Consider the following 15,397-nt stretch of genomic DNA (forward strand, 5'->3'; position numbering starts at 1 on the left):
CAAGATATGCACGAGAGATTCCTGGGGTAGCAAATGAGGATTCTCTTCAACTTTCCTGTACTGCCTTTGGGACACAAGTCTCTGTTATTTCACTTAATCCTTCCTCAAATATTCCAAAATTTAAACCAATCTGAAGTTAAACTTTCCTATACTCCATCCATACCATGAAACCAATCTGAAGTTAAACTGTTAAACCAACATATAAAAACAGCTGTAAGCAAAACCAAGCAGTCTTTTCAGTTTTCATTAGATGAACCATTGGTCTGTAGCACAGAGTAGTTATTCCCTGCAAACACAGTGATAACATTGAATGAAAAACAAAACAATTACTTGATCAATCATAGAACGAGTACTTTCTCAGGCAACAAACAATTGGCTGGCAAAACTACCAAATCACGCTGGCAGTTTTCAAAAACTTGTAAAAAGAACCACGACAACCAAAAACTATTCTGTAAAACAATGCTGATTAAAATACAACAGAAAAACCTTTGAAGAAAGTTTAAAAACACACCACTCTGCAGCAAGTTTAAAACATAGAACAAGTTTCATGTCACTATCAGAGTATACTCAATGACAAAGTGCAGCAAGTTTCAAAAGCTACCAGAAGAAAGGTCGCTAGAGCTCCCAAACAAAAGGCGAAAGTATCAACAACTGATGAGAGATACAGCAGCGAAAGGTCTTTTGGCTATTGCTTGTGCTCAACATAATTGAAGTTTGAAAATGCATTTGATTCCTTTGGCTGGTGAATAACATTCTCAAAGATATCATTCAGCATTTTGTTGTCAAGCATTCCTTCCAAGACTTTATCCTTGAAAACAGATGAGATTCTAGACTTGTTTCTTTTCCTGTCTTGAGAAGAAAATACCAAGTCAGACAAGCGATCTTTGTTAGTCTGTTGAGCATACTTTTCAACCTCCAAGGTCCCAGAGGTTATGAAATGATAAACATAGACAGACTTCTTTTGGCCAAGTCTACATGCTCTGCTTATTGCTTGCCTTTCAACTGCAGGATTCCAGACAACGTCTAACAAAACAACTCTTGAAGCCCCACTAAGATTTATTCCTTCAGAACAAGCTTTTGTGGACGCAAAAAGAACTTTCACCTTACTGGAGGGATCATTCAGAGAACTAATTGATGACTGGCGATTCTTCTCGTCACGTTTTCCATCCATATACAGCACTTCTATGCCTTCCCTCCACTTCAACTGATCTATCAACTGCTGCATTATGAATCTCAAAGGGTGAATAAATACGCTAAAAACTAAAACCTTCTCATGCGATGCATCACATAATCGGATGAGCTCAATGGCAAATTTCATCTTTACTCCAGCATAAGGACTACAATCAAGTACCCCTAGTCTGTCTTTGTCAGCAGAGAAGCGTTTACTGAAAGCAGCCAATGAGGGGTGGACAGAAATGAGTGACACCAAATGTACTTGGTCAAACCTGCTTCAATCATCCGATATAAGCTGAAGAATGCCCTTCTGCTCATCAGTTGGCCGCAAAATAACAAGTGTGTCCTTCAGACCAGGGAGACTCTCCTCTAGTATAGAACCTTTGTGTACATGTACAAAAGGATCTATCATAGCTTTGAGCTCCTCTACTGCATTGTCAGAGTTGTTATCAATGGCATTGGTCAAGGAAACCCATCTCTCTTTCTCCACATTGCTCTTCCGCTGCCATCTTCTGCTGCAACTCTCAGAGGTCACTGAACCAGAAAGTTTTGGGTTTACCAGGCAAAGAGTATTATACAACTCTTCGAAGTTATTCTGAAAAGGAGTTCCAGAGAGGATTATCTTTCTTTTTGTCTTAACTCTTGTCAAAACCTTCCAGACAAGACTCTGTTGATTGCGAGGCGTGTGCCCTTCGTCAAGAACCACAAGACCAGGCAGTTGAAGAAAGATTTCCTTAAGTTTTTCATCACTTCCTTTTCCCTTCCGTCCACTAGCAATGTGCTCAAACAACTTGTAGCTGATTCCTAGAACACTTTTCTCCTTTGTCCACGAGTACAGCTTTCTCATTCGGCTTCCTACTCTTCGAAGAAAATTTGCATCAGTTTTGAGTTCGTTTCCCGACAAATCCTTGCTATTAAAGTTATGAAAAGGAATTCTATATCCCCATTTTCGGAACTCATTTTCCCAGGTAAGCGGCATGCTTGTAGGAGCTATAATCACGGGTTGGCACATTGGATACATTTTCAACAATGACAGAATAAAAACAATTGTCAGGCAGGTCTTCCCGGTGCCAGGGGAATGTGATATTATGGCTCCTCTTCCATCATCAGAAAGTTCAGTTTTCAGCTTCTCGATGTTGGTTTCTCCTACTATGTTTTTCCACAAGAAGACAAATCCATCCAGCTGATGACTATACATTGACATCCTAATGTCATCTGGAATATGATCCAGTACAAAGCCTTCAGCATCAATGGGGGTGTAATAGTTTCCAGAGGCTGAGTCATCAAGATGAAGCTCAGGAATACCAAAGTAATCTCTGCTAAGGTCAACCCAATCCCGTCTTCGTGGAGTCTCTTTTTTCTGCAGGCAATAGCAATTTAGATAAAATTTAAAAATAACTGGGAATGCAAGCAACAATATGAAGTTCTGGTAATATCGTAAAGGTCCCATTTCACTACACAACTCAGCCCAGATTATTAAGCTCTTTGCTAGTAAAAATGATGCTAAGGTGGTCTCTACCATTAAGTATGGTGCTTGTTTTTGGTTCTATGATAGGAAATTAAGAGGTGGTTGTTTTTGGTTCTCTGATAGGATATTAAAAGGTGCTGCTGCTTTGACACATGATACTCCTTATTTTCTGCCTGTTGTAGATTTTGACAATCAGGTAGATTGGAAACCTGATTCTTCAGGAATCTACACTACTAGATTAGCCATGAAAAAGTTTCAATCTCAGTCTAATAGTTATCCAGGTATATAGTTGTCTGTGGAAAGAAATATATGCTTAGAACATTCCTATATCTTAAGGTTGGCATTTGTGAGTGGAGATTAAGTACTAAAGACAGGCTACTCTCTCGGGGTATGCGGTATGCCTGTTGAACATGGTTTTGTTCCTAATGAATCTCTGAGCATATACTCTTGTTCGTACTCTCTAAGAACTAGCTAGATAAACAGTTGCTAAGACTTGGTCCATTGAATTGTTATGGGTTGAACAACACTGTGCTGGAAAGTCATTTGGTAGAAATGTGTGCAGGGTGAGATCTGCTGTTGCAGTTTATCAGCTCTGGGGAAGTGGAAACTGTAAAGTTATCGAAAAGTCTATTGTATCCAGTTTACTATTTTTGCAAGCAAATCTTTCAGGACCTTTGTGGTATGGTTAGTGGTTTGGCTTGGTTCTTCAGTTTAGTGTGCCTAGAGTTAGGCATTTCTCCTAAAGTTTTAGAGTGAGTTCTAGAATAGCATAGTGTCTGTTATGCACTTAGAACAGAAATTCTTGTTTCTTTGTCGTTGTCATGGTGTTCCCCCATCTTACATGCTTACGCTTCTGTTTTGAGCCAATAAAGCAAGGAGCTTAGTGAAAAAAAAATTAGGAATATGAAGTTCATTTATTTAGGTTCATCTGTAAGGAGCATAAAAGAAGGGAATTCAAGTAAGATAAAATTGCAAATGGACTAGTGGGAATACATACCAGAGTAGGAAAAATGTCCTTCATCTCCTTGTGCACAATTTGACAACATCTGCATATGATTCCAATTGGTTCTTCAAGAATCAACTGATGTTTCCCTGAGAGACATTATTCTGCTTGGCACTTGGCCGTTGCAGTGACATGATGAGCGCCATCCTGATGATCAACACCACAAGAACACAAAATCTTCTCACATGAGTTTCAATTTGGACAATCGGATAATTAAAATGAGTAAAACAGGTATGATAAGAAGAAAACTCAATCAATGTTCTTGTGCTCAGAATGAACAGAAATTAAAAATCCAAAAAGGTGTGGAAACTAAAAACATCATTGTAAATTGACAGCAAAGCCAGCAAAAAATATCAATAACATTATTTGGACGATGCAAATCTAAGCCAAATGGTAAATTTGACCAGAAGGGTGCAAAACTTGGGAGGTTTCTTATGACACAAATAGCACACTGAAAATACTTTTATGTCTTTCTGTCTAATGACTGAGATCTCGCAAAGAACTAGATGGGAGTATCTGTATGTGATTGTGAATACAACGAAATTTCTAGAACAAATTTACGTAATACAACGATGACGAAAAAGAAATCAAACAATCCAAAATATTGTATAGTTTGGAAATTGAAAACATGTCTTACAATCCAAATATTGTAAAGTTATTGTACAAGAGCAGAGGAAATTGCCTACTTCCACATTATCAAAATTTTCATGCATGGACAAGTTAAAATATCAGAGTAAGACTAAATTTCATGGACTCCTTTTCCTTACAGCAGCACATGGATGAGAAAACTTTCTTTGTCATTAAAACTGATATCTAGCTTAAATATTTCTAAAAGTGGTTCAAAAGGAGAACAACAAGCTTTTCCTGTGGGTTGCATAAATAACTTAAAATGAATAATAGAATCATCCTGTTAACAGGTATCTTGGGAGAAAAACATCTAGTCACCGTATTATGAGTGACCAACTAGTATTTATAGGAATACAAACCTAACAAACTATTTACAAGAATACCCTTACTAATTTATTATTTACAAGAATACTTATATTCTCTTAACACTCCCCCTCAAGTTGGAGCATATATATCATAAGCACCCAATTTGTTATAAATGTATTTTATCCTAGAGCCCCATAAATTCTTGGTAAACACATCAGCCAATTGATCTACAGACGGTACATGAGATGTCTTGATGACCCCGTTAAGCAATTTCTGTCGAATGAAATGACAATCAACTTCAATATGTTTTGTTCTTTCATGAAATACTGGATTAGACGCAATATGAACAGCCACCTGATTATCACACACTAAATTCATAGGCTGTTTATGCTCAAACCCAAGTTCCAGTAACATGCTCTTCAACCAAACCAACTCACACATAGTGTGAGCCATAGCGCGGTATTCAGATTCTGCACTTGATCTGGATACAACTGTTTGCTTTTTACTCTTCCACGACACTAAATTACCACCAACAAACACACAATATCCTGTAGTCGATTTTCGATTTGAGGCAGAACCAACCCAATCTGCATCACTATATCCTTCAATATCAGTGTGTCCATGATTTTGATACAGCAACCCTTTTCCAAGAACACTCTTAAAATACCTGAGAATCCGTATAACATCATCCCAATGACTAATACGAGGGGTATCAAGAAATTAACTCACAACACTCACTGCAAACGAAATGTCAAGTCTCGTTACAGTGAGATAATTTAATTTACCCACAAGTCTTTGATATTGCTTAGGATCATCAAGTAATGCACCTTGATCTCCTGCTAATTTTACATTGGGATCCATAGGAGTATCCACAGGTCGGCAATCTAACATTCCAACTTCACTCAACATATCGAGTACATATTTTCTTTGACATAAATAAATCCCATATTTAGACCGAACTATCTCAATACCCAGAAAATACTGTAAATGACCTAAATCCTTTGTCTGAAAGTTTGCCTGCAGATTGGATTTAAGTTTCTGGATCCCCACAACATCATCACATGTAATCACAATGTCGTCCATATAAACAACTAATAAAATTTTACCAGTATTAGAATGCCGATAAAATACAGAGTGATTTACTCCACATCTTGTTAGACCGAACTCCATGACAACACTACTAAACCGGCCAAACAAAACCCTCGGAGACTGTTTCAATCCATATAAGGATTTTTTCAAACGACAAACCAACCGTGGATTCTCCCCCTGAACAATAAATCCAGGAGGTTGTTCCATATATACCTTTTCTTCCAAATCTCCATGCAGAAATGCATTTTTCACATCCAACTGATGCAATGACCAATTATAAATTGTTGCCAAAGAGATAAGAAGACGAACAGAGGTAATCTTTGCAACATGAGAAAATGTTTCTAAGTAGTCTACTCCATACACTTGAATAAATCTTCTAACTACCAGACGAGCCTTCAATTTATCAATAGAACCATTAGGCTGCATTTTTATAGTGTACACCCATTTACAACCAACAACAGGCTTACCTGAAGGATGAGGGACAGGATCCCAAGTACCATTTTGTTCCAAAGCAGACATCTCTTCTTACATAGCTAATCTCCAACCAGGATGATTAAGAGCATAAGCAATAGACTTAGGAATGGAGATAGAATCAAGGGAAGCAACAAAAGAAGAATATGACATAGAAAAACGAGAATAAGAAACAAAATTAGAAATAGGATGAAAAGTACAATGTCTCTTACCTTTGCGTAAAACAATAGGAAGATCTAACTCAGAGGAGGGCGTCATACCTGGATTTGAAGATTAAAAGTTAATTGGTGAAGTGCGTGGCATATCAGGAACTTTCTCAACTATGGAACGACGAGAGTAAACTTGAAGATGAGAACGAGATAATCGAGTTATGGAATCTGGTGGACTAGATAACTCAGGTAATAAAGGGGAAGGGACTGGTAAAACAGGAGAGAAAAAAGAGGGACACTGGTCTAACTCACAAGACATACTTTGTTTGATAAAATATGGAGTGGATTCAAAGAAAATAACATCAGCACAAGTAAAAAATCGATTTAAAATTGGACTGTAACATCTATACCCTTTTTGCGCTTGTGCGTATCCTAAAAAAATACACTTAATAGCACGAGAATCTAATTTATCCACCCCGGGAGCAAACTGATGAACAAAGCACACACATCCAAAAATACGAGGAGGCAATTTAAACACAGGTTCATGACGAAAAAAAATGGAGTGAGGTAATTGACCTCTAAGAATATTAGATGGCATGCGATTAATTAAATAACATGCAGTTAGAACTGCATCACCCCAAAATTGTTTGGGCATATTCATGTGCAACAACAGTGTTCGAGCAATTTCGATTAAATGTCCAATTTTTCTTTCAGCAACTCCATTCTGTTGTGGAGTGTGAGGACAAGAGAACTGATGAATAATACCAGACTTAGTCATAAAGGTATTAAAAGGAGTGAAAAAATATTCTTTCGCATTATCACTGCGAAGTATACGTACAGGCACACCAAATTGATTCTTTATTTCTGTAACAAATGCACAAAAAATGGAATATAATTCTGAACGATTTTTCATTAAATAAAGCCATGTAACTCTGGAAAAATCATCAACAAACACTACAAAATATTTAAAACCTAACTTTGAAGTGACTCGACTAGAACCCCAAACATCAGAATGAACTAACAAAAAGGGTTCAGAAACCCATTTATTGACTTTAGGAGCAAAAGAAACACGATGATGCTTTCCTAACTGACAAGACTCACATTCTAACGAAAATAATTGACTCAAAATAGGAACCAACTTTTTCAAATTTTGTAAAGACGGATGATCTAAACGACAGTGAATTTCAAGAGGAGAAACAGTAGCAGGACATGCTATCGGACCATTGAAGTTGAGAAAGTAAAAACCATTATGCTCATGCCCTCTACCAATCATCTTCTTTGTTTTCAAATCCTAAATGACAACAGAATCAGGAGAAAAAGTAATTGTACACTGTAGAAATTTAGTGAGTTTACTAACAGACATTAGATTAAAGGACAAATTGGGTATGTAAAGAACAGAAGACAGCGGAAGTGATGGATTAATTTCTACAGTGCCTAGTCCTTTAACTTTAGTGGTAGATCCATCAGCTAAAGTAACATGAGGAAAGGGAGTAGACTCTTGAAAATTAGAAAAAATTTTAGAGGTACCTGACATATGATCAGTAGCCCCGGAATCAATAATCTATGAGTCATTACCTTTTTGTGCTAAAGAAGTAGAGGGAAGAGATGCGTGATTTGTAGTTTGGTACTGTAGGAATTTAACATAATCTTCCTCAGGTATAGTAACTGTCTTCTGGGACCCATGTGCTGAAAAACTCGATTCAATTTGGTTAGCGGTAACCGCATGAACAAACATTTCAACCATGACGAATAGCACATCAAACCAAAGATAAGGTCAAAACTCGAGATGACAGTGACGTGTGAACAGTACGTCGTGAACAGTGCTGCGCCGTGAACAGTAACGGCGTGAACAGTACTGCGCCGTGAACAGTACGCGCGTGAACAGTGTCGCGATGAACAATGCGGCTGAACAGTACTTTTGACTAGATATTTAACCCTAACCCTAGGACTTTTGCTCTGATACCATGTTAACAGGTATTTTGGGAGGAAAACATCTAATCACCGTATTATGAGTGACCAACTAGTATTTATAGGAATACAAACCTAACAAATTATTTACAAGAATACCCTTACTAATTTATTATCTACAAAAATACTTATATTCTTTTAACACATTCCATCACCATCAGTAACAAACATACAATGTTAGGATCAACTAAATAGCATGCACAATTGATCATGAAACAGCAACTTGTATTGTATTCTTAAAACTACATAAGAAAGCATACTGTCAACAAAACTATAACTATTTGAAAAACTACATGATCTTGTTAACCATGGATTATTAGATAATAACCGAGGAAGAAACAGATATTAGATGACCAACATGAGATGATACCTACTGCATGTTTCCAAATCATTTCAAAGTTCTAAGGCATCAACTTCAGTATTCCAGGGCAGAAGTCAAAACATTAGCAGATTAACTAAAATCTCCAAACTCAGCTGACAGACAAAGAATGGATCCAACAGAAGGAATAAGGCAGCAGCATAATAATGAGCTATCTTTCAAATCATTATCAGCAGTAACGTATTGAAGAAACAATCATTCGTTTCTCTAGGATTAGTTAAACTGTTCAACCTGCATGGAAACTATGTAGATACTTATGTAACTCCAAATCCAAAAATCACACTGTAGTAATCAGAGAATGTCAAATCTCTCAAAATTAACAAAGCACCATTACCTCGGATGATTCAGTAAAGTCAGAATCTGGTAATGTGAGACACATTTCCATCTCAGTAAAAAGATCATCAATTTCTTTCTGCCAGTCTTCTTTCTTGGGTGGGGTTAAATCCTCGTCATCAAATCTGAATTTTAATGGCAGTATATGAGTAGAACCATTGTCTTCAAAAGAAAATGGTTTGTTTGTCTGCTCATCATCCTTCAGCATGAACCCCAGAAGAATATTCATGTAATCCACATCTCTTTCTCTTCTCTTTGAGGGTTTAGATATCCTACTGCTTTCCTTTTTCTTCTTTGGCTTCTGATCTGATAAATCAGAATCCTTACCTGAAGAATCAGAACTTTCACTCTCAGAAACAAGAAGACATCACTTCCTTGATGTTTCGAGTCCTGGTTCGTGTTCTCTGGACTTTGGACTTGGTAGTTGAATGAAGCCATCATCTTTTCCTATCCCTCCTTCAAGGTTATCCTCACTACAATAACCCCAATGGTTTGATTGTGTACCAAAGCTCCTTGATTCTTCTTCACTACAGGCATTATCAGAATCATCAGCATCCTCTTCAAAGCTAGAGGATTTTGAGTTGAGATCATCAAGATTCTCAATTAGAAGACCCTTTTCCTTGTCTTGAGCTCGATTCCCTGAAGGTTCACTCTCCATGGTCATTCTTTCATTTGTTGCATTTCCATCACTTCTAACCCTCTTTCTTCTTCTACATGGAAACTGCTTCCTACCCTTGACATAACTACATCTCAAGTTTGGAGGGACATCTTCTTCAGTTACAAGCACGACATCACTTCCACTTCCCCTATCACTATTCTTACCCCTGTAAATAGTGTCTCTCTTCCTCATCCTATCTAATTCCTTCAATTTCACTTTTTCCACCACTTCCTCTTCCCCCAAAATCCTAACATCACTTCCACTACTCTCATCATCATTGAAAATTTTTTTAGCAGTTCCCTTTCTCTTTCTATTGAACATCTTCCGGTTTACATTTTCCCCCTCTTGCTCTTCATCACTACTACTGCTGCTAATTCTAACCATTTCTTGTGACTTTTTCTGACTCCAATTCTTCCCTCACCACTTCCTCTTCCCCCAAAATCCTAACATCACTTCCACTACTCACATCATTATTGAAAATCTTTTTAGCAGTTCCCTTCGTCTTTCTATTGAACATCTTCCAGTTTACATTTTCCCTCTCTTGCTCTTCATCACTGCTACTGCTGCTAATTCTAACCACTTCTTCGACATTTCTTGTGACTTTTTCTGACTCCAATTCTTCCCTCTTTTTTCCCTCAGTAGCGTTCATTTCATGAGAGCCATGGGCTCTCTCACTTTCCTCTTTCTTCTCCTGCTTCTTCTCATTGTATTCATTAGTCATATGCTTTATTTGAGCCCTTGTCCACTTCGCTACAGTGCTTCTCTTTTCTTCCATGTTACCTAAAAATTAAAGAAAGCAAAGATTATAAACCCAAATAGCAACACATAGAAAATTAGAAACTACCATAGCTTGGTAAAAGTGACAATGATCATTTAAACCAATGATAGACCTGCAGACCTCCAAGAAAAAGAAACAAATTATGCAGAAGCTAAGCTATAGCTGCAGTATAAACTTCAACTCTGGCTAAATAGCCCTTACCATCAGGGTCTAGGAACATTATTCTAAAAGGTGCAAGGTACAAGTCATCTGCATAAACAACAAAAATAAGAGAAATTCTTTGCCTTCTAGCACAGCAAAACCTTATCCTAACTCCAGCTTATACCAGAAAACTTTGATTGTCAACCATGAAACCAAATTTTTCACCCCACAAAGCATTGAATTCCATACAAACACACAGTCATACACAGTAACAATACTTTAAAGATCAAAGATACTATTTTGGAGATAAGAAAAACAAAGCTTTAATGCCTTTCTAAATTAAAGTAGGTTGTCCATTTTTAATGATCCTCTTCATAAACTTACCATTACACCTATGAAAAACTGGTTAGTTCAATCATCTACTAGCTAAAAAATCTTAGACCAGATTTGCCAACATATAAAGATAAAAGATAAAATGTCTTAGACCCAAAGGAGAAACATGCTCTCAACATTAAGTACAGCTTCATAGTGACTTGTGCATCATGGAAGTAAATATTGTGGAAATCGATCTTTTCTAGGGAAGTAAATGTCTTTTTCAGAACTAGAGTACTTCACAAGCAAGCATTTGATCTGAAAGCGAAACCCCGTGACTAAAATGTTAACCAAGATTTATATTGCTCTTTTCTATGATAGCCCATTAGATCTTGATATGATCAATCTACTTGCCCTAATGAATTTCCATGGCAGATGAAGCCAATAACAAACTAGCATTTGGAAGCAATACATGGCCCTTTTGCATCTACTAGCTCAACAATCTTAGATCAGATTTCTCAAGAAATAAAGATGAAATATGACAAACATATCCTACATATCCTACATTACTGAGTATTGAGGTACCGTATTTCTGATAAGATGAGAAAAAAGCCTGAACACAAGCTTTTTGAGCACTGGAAAATTAAGCAACATCCTCCATGTTAACCAAGTAGTTATGCCCCAAGAGCCAAGAAAACATTCAGCAACTTTTAATGCGTGTCTTTTAAACCGCAAAGTATTCAAAATAAAATGCGTAACAAATTCTTTATTGTTTTAATAACAAAATAAAGGGTTCACTACCACTAACACAGAAGCTTTCGGAGATCACATGGAAGCAGACTAGCTATGCATTTAGTCCTCTACAGATTTTAGGAATCAAAACCACCAAACCAACAAAATCTTTCTCAAAGAAGATAGAAAAAAAGTATTATAGAAACAAAGACGACAGTAAACAAAAATCCCATAAAATCATCTAGTAAATAATGGCAATATAAATGCAAAATAGGAGAGAACATAGAAAAATCTCTTGATTCCAAAAAAGGACATGCTTATAAAAGTACACACTATAAAGGGCATGTGACATGGAGATGGTATCCCTTATTTCTGACGAGCAACACACATATTTATGGAAACAAGTACCAAAAGTATGATTTTCTCAGCCAAGTAGTACTGTACATACACAATTGGGAGCAGAACAAGTTGAAAGCAACTTTTTGCAGATATGATCCAGCATTATGATGAAAAACTTGTGTTCCACCTTAATAATAGTTTTTTAAAAAAAATCTACAACCGTCCATGTCAAAACATCATTTAATGTCTCCATAGAATAGCCTTCAAACAAAAGAACTAATTGAAATAAATTTCTTAAAACCCAAACATTCCAATAGATTCGAAAAGTCCCCTTGTGAAACAAATAAATGGCATGGAACAAGTTTTCTTTGGTCATCATCTGTGGCCTTGTTTACATAATGTTGCTTGGTACTAGAAATCATCTATCTACCAAGTTGTCATTGTCTCCTTTCCTCATTTCCTGAATTGCTTTTTCATTCATAAACATCGATCTTCATCACAAAGTCCAAATTTTATCATAAGATTTGAGATTCTTCAATCTTCCACATTTGACTGCCTCATTCTAAAAATTTGTTGACCTTGTCCTAGTAGTACTATTCATGGTGAATTCTTATTTTCTTTATATATAGTTTTCTCTTAAGGGGTTCTCTTCTTTTATTTGTTTTCCTCTTTCTTGTTTCTTTCCTGCTTAACTTTATTCACTTCATTGCTGAAGTGGAATATTGGAGGGAAAGGATTTGATTTTCATTCGTATTGTTTAGATTTGGAGTTATCCCATGTTGCATTTGCAGATGATTTGTTTCTATATTAGCAGTATTGAGCATTCTTTTTGTTTGGTCAGGGACACGATTGCTGAATTTGGAAGTTTCTCTGGTTTGAAGCCTAATCTTCATAAGAGTTGTGTGTCTATAGCTGGTGATAGCGATGAAGTGGGATAGCAACTGTGCAACATATTGGAGATGCCAAAGGGTGAACTACCAGTTAAATACTTAGGTCCACCTCTTAGTTCAAGAAAACTCAGCTACAAGGACTGCCAACCTGTTTTTATGAAGATTCAGTAGAGGGTACAATGTTGGGCAGTAAAAAAGCTTACCTATGGAGGTCGGTTGCAGGTTATCTTATCTATCCTTAGTGGTATCTTCCTCCATTGGACTAGTGTTTTTACACTACCCAAAGCAGTACTTCAAAGGATTGACAGCATGTTATCCTCATTTCCTTGGTATGGTGAAATTAAATCACATTATGGAGCAAAAGTAAAGTGGGAAGATGTCTGTAAACCAAAGAAGAATGGTGGACTAGGAGTGCAGAGCATAGCCAACTGGAATAAGTGTTTGATCCTTAAGTTCATTTGGAATATATGTCAGAAAAATGATACTTTATGGGTTAGATGGAAACACTTTGTGATGTTGAAAGGGCACAGTCTATGGGAAGTAAAAATTCCTTCTGATTGTTCATGGTGTTGGAGAAAGTTGTTACACCTTAGGCACCTTGCTCAGCCATGGATTAAAATGGTGAAGGTAAGAGCATTTTTTCTTGGTTTGATAATTGGCATGCACTTGGGCTTTTATATTTAAGATATCCTGAATCTTTATATAAGAATTTAGGATTGTCTATTAACTCTAAGATAAGTGATCCAGCGAATGATGGAACATGGTCCTAGCCCAAAGGAAGGAGGTTTAATGCAATAGTGCAAGAGTTTCAAGAGTCTATTCCCGATTTTATGTTGCAGCAAATGCATAGAGAGGATCATGTGAAGTGGATTGTATGTGGTTCAGGTGTTTTTTTTGTTAAATCTGCTTTGAAGAAACTTTATCGGGCAGATAGAAAAGTGAAGCGACATTCTTTAGTTTAGGGAAAAGGTTTTGTTCCCAACTATGCGTTTATACTGTGGTTGATGTTAAAGCAAAAGTTGATGACTAAAGATAGACTTATCAAGTGAGGTGAGACTGATATACTTCATAGATGTGTGTTATGCAATGAAGACACCGAATCTGTTAAACATCTATTTTTCGAGTGTTCCTACTCCAGGTGTATATGGGATAAAGTGCAAAGATTGTGCTTGCTGTATATGGGGTGCTTACCCTGGGAACAGGAAGTAGACTAGTGGTGTCACCATGGTGGTTCAAACTCCTTTGCTGCTAAGATTAGAAGATTATCTCTTACTGTCACTGTCTAGTATCTTTGTTAGGAGAGGAATAGAAGGATTTTACAACATGTTGTTACAGGTACTGGACAAGTCCTTACAGCTAGCAGTAAAGTGGTCTAAATGGTGGTTGTTTCATGGCCTAAAGCTCCACGAATTCAAAAGAATTAGCAGTTGATGATTGAATGGAAGTTGTCAATAGAGTGTCTGATGTAATAGTTGCAGTAGTAGCTATAGATAGACACACTTGTGTATAGTGACGATCACTGAAGTATCTCAGATGCAGTAGGAGTTCTTTTCTCCATTGTACAGCTGAATTGCATATCAATAAAATAGTTCATTTTTGCCTAAAAAAAATTTATACACTTCCATCCCCATCAAAGTACCCTTTCTCTCTCTTTCTTTGACTCTCTATCCACACCGAAAGCACACAAAACACCTAAACATATAAGACGACTTTTCAGTCCGCGAAGCATTGAATTTCACACAGGAACAGAACTTTAACAAACAAGGACATTATTTTGCAGAAAAAAAAGGACAAAGCTTGAATGCGGCTCTCAATTACATGAGGCTATTTCAATCATCGACTAGTTCAACAATTTTAGACCAGATTTTTCGACGAATAAAGATAAAAGAATAAAAAGTTAAATCCTACAGTAGTTTCAAGTCTACAGACTTTCTAAAACTGATCACTTATACCAACGTTAGACCAGCATAGAAAGAACAAATTATGCAGAACCTCCACACAAACAACAAAAATAAAAGAATTCCTTGCTTTAGTTCCAACTTAGAAAGCCTTGTACTAACTCTTGCTTGTGGCAAAAAATTTAATCATTAACCATGATACCAAAATTTTCGAGGGATAATTTCAGAAACCTCCCCTAAGGTTTCTGACAATTTCACTAAACTCTTCTGAAGTTTGAAAAATTACACATACCTCCCTTATCATTTAAAATGAGAATTTTACCCTTAAATGTTTTAATGAAATTCTCTTATTGCGTATGCTTATACTTAGAATGAGTTTTAAAATTATTTTTCATTCTTTTTCCTTCTTATTCCTTTTTTAAAATTTTTTGCCAATAAAATTGTAGAACTACCATTATTGCCTCTAGGTTTTTATTATAATCAAATGTCAAACTAGTGATTTTTTTGACGAATTAATTTTATATGTAATCCAATATTTTTGCTGATCTTTGTTTTCTATTTTTTTTGTATTAAAATTAATAATAAAAAATGATTAGAAGAGTGAGAAGAATATTTCATACTAAAGTGTCCCTCAACTTATTACTAGTTGATTGACTTAGAATCAAAAGAAAATATTAGTTAAG

The 15,397-nt window shown here is 36.4% G+C and overlaps 1 protein-coding gene across 1 annotated transcript; it reads right to left on the minus strand.

The window, feature by feature from the left end:
* Positions 1–685: 685 nt before the first annotated feature.
* Positions 686–1,318, minus strand: LOC140004818 (SNF2 domain-containing protein CLASSY 3-like). The gene has a single exon (XM_072044967.1). The coding sequence runs from the start codon at positions 1,316–1,318 to the stop codon at positions 686–688; it is 633 nt and encodes a 210-aa protein (XP_071901068.1).
* Positions 1,319–15,397: the final 14,079 nt, after the last annotated feature.

Source organism: Coffea arabica, chromosome 4c (assembly GCF_036785885.1).
Source record: "Coffea arabica cultivar ET-39 chromosome 4c, Coffea Arabica ET-39 HiFi, whole genome shotgun sequence".
Classification (NCBI taxonomy): Eukaryota; Viridiplantae; Streptophyta; class Magnoliopsida; order Gentianales; family Rubiaceae; genus Coffea; species Coffea arabica.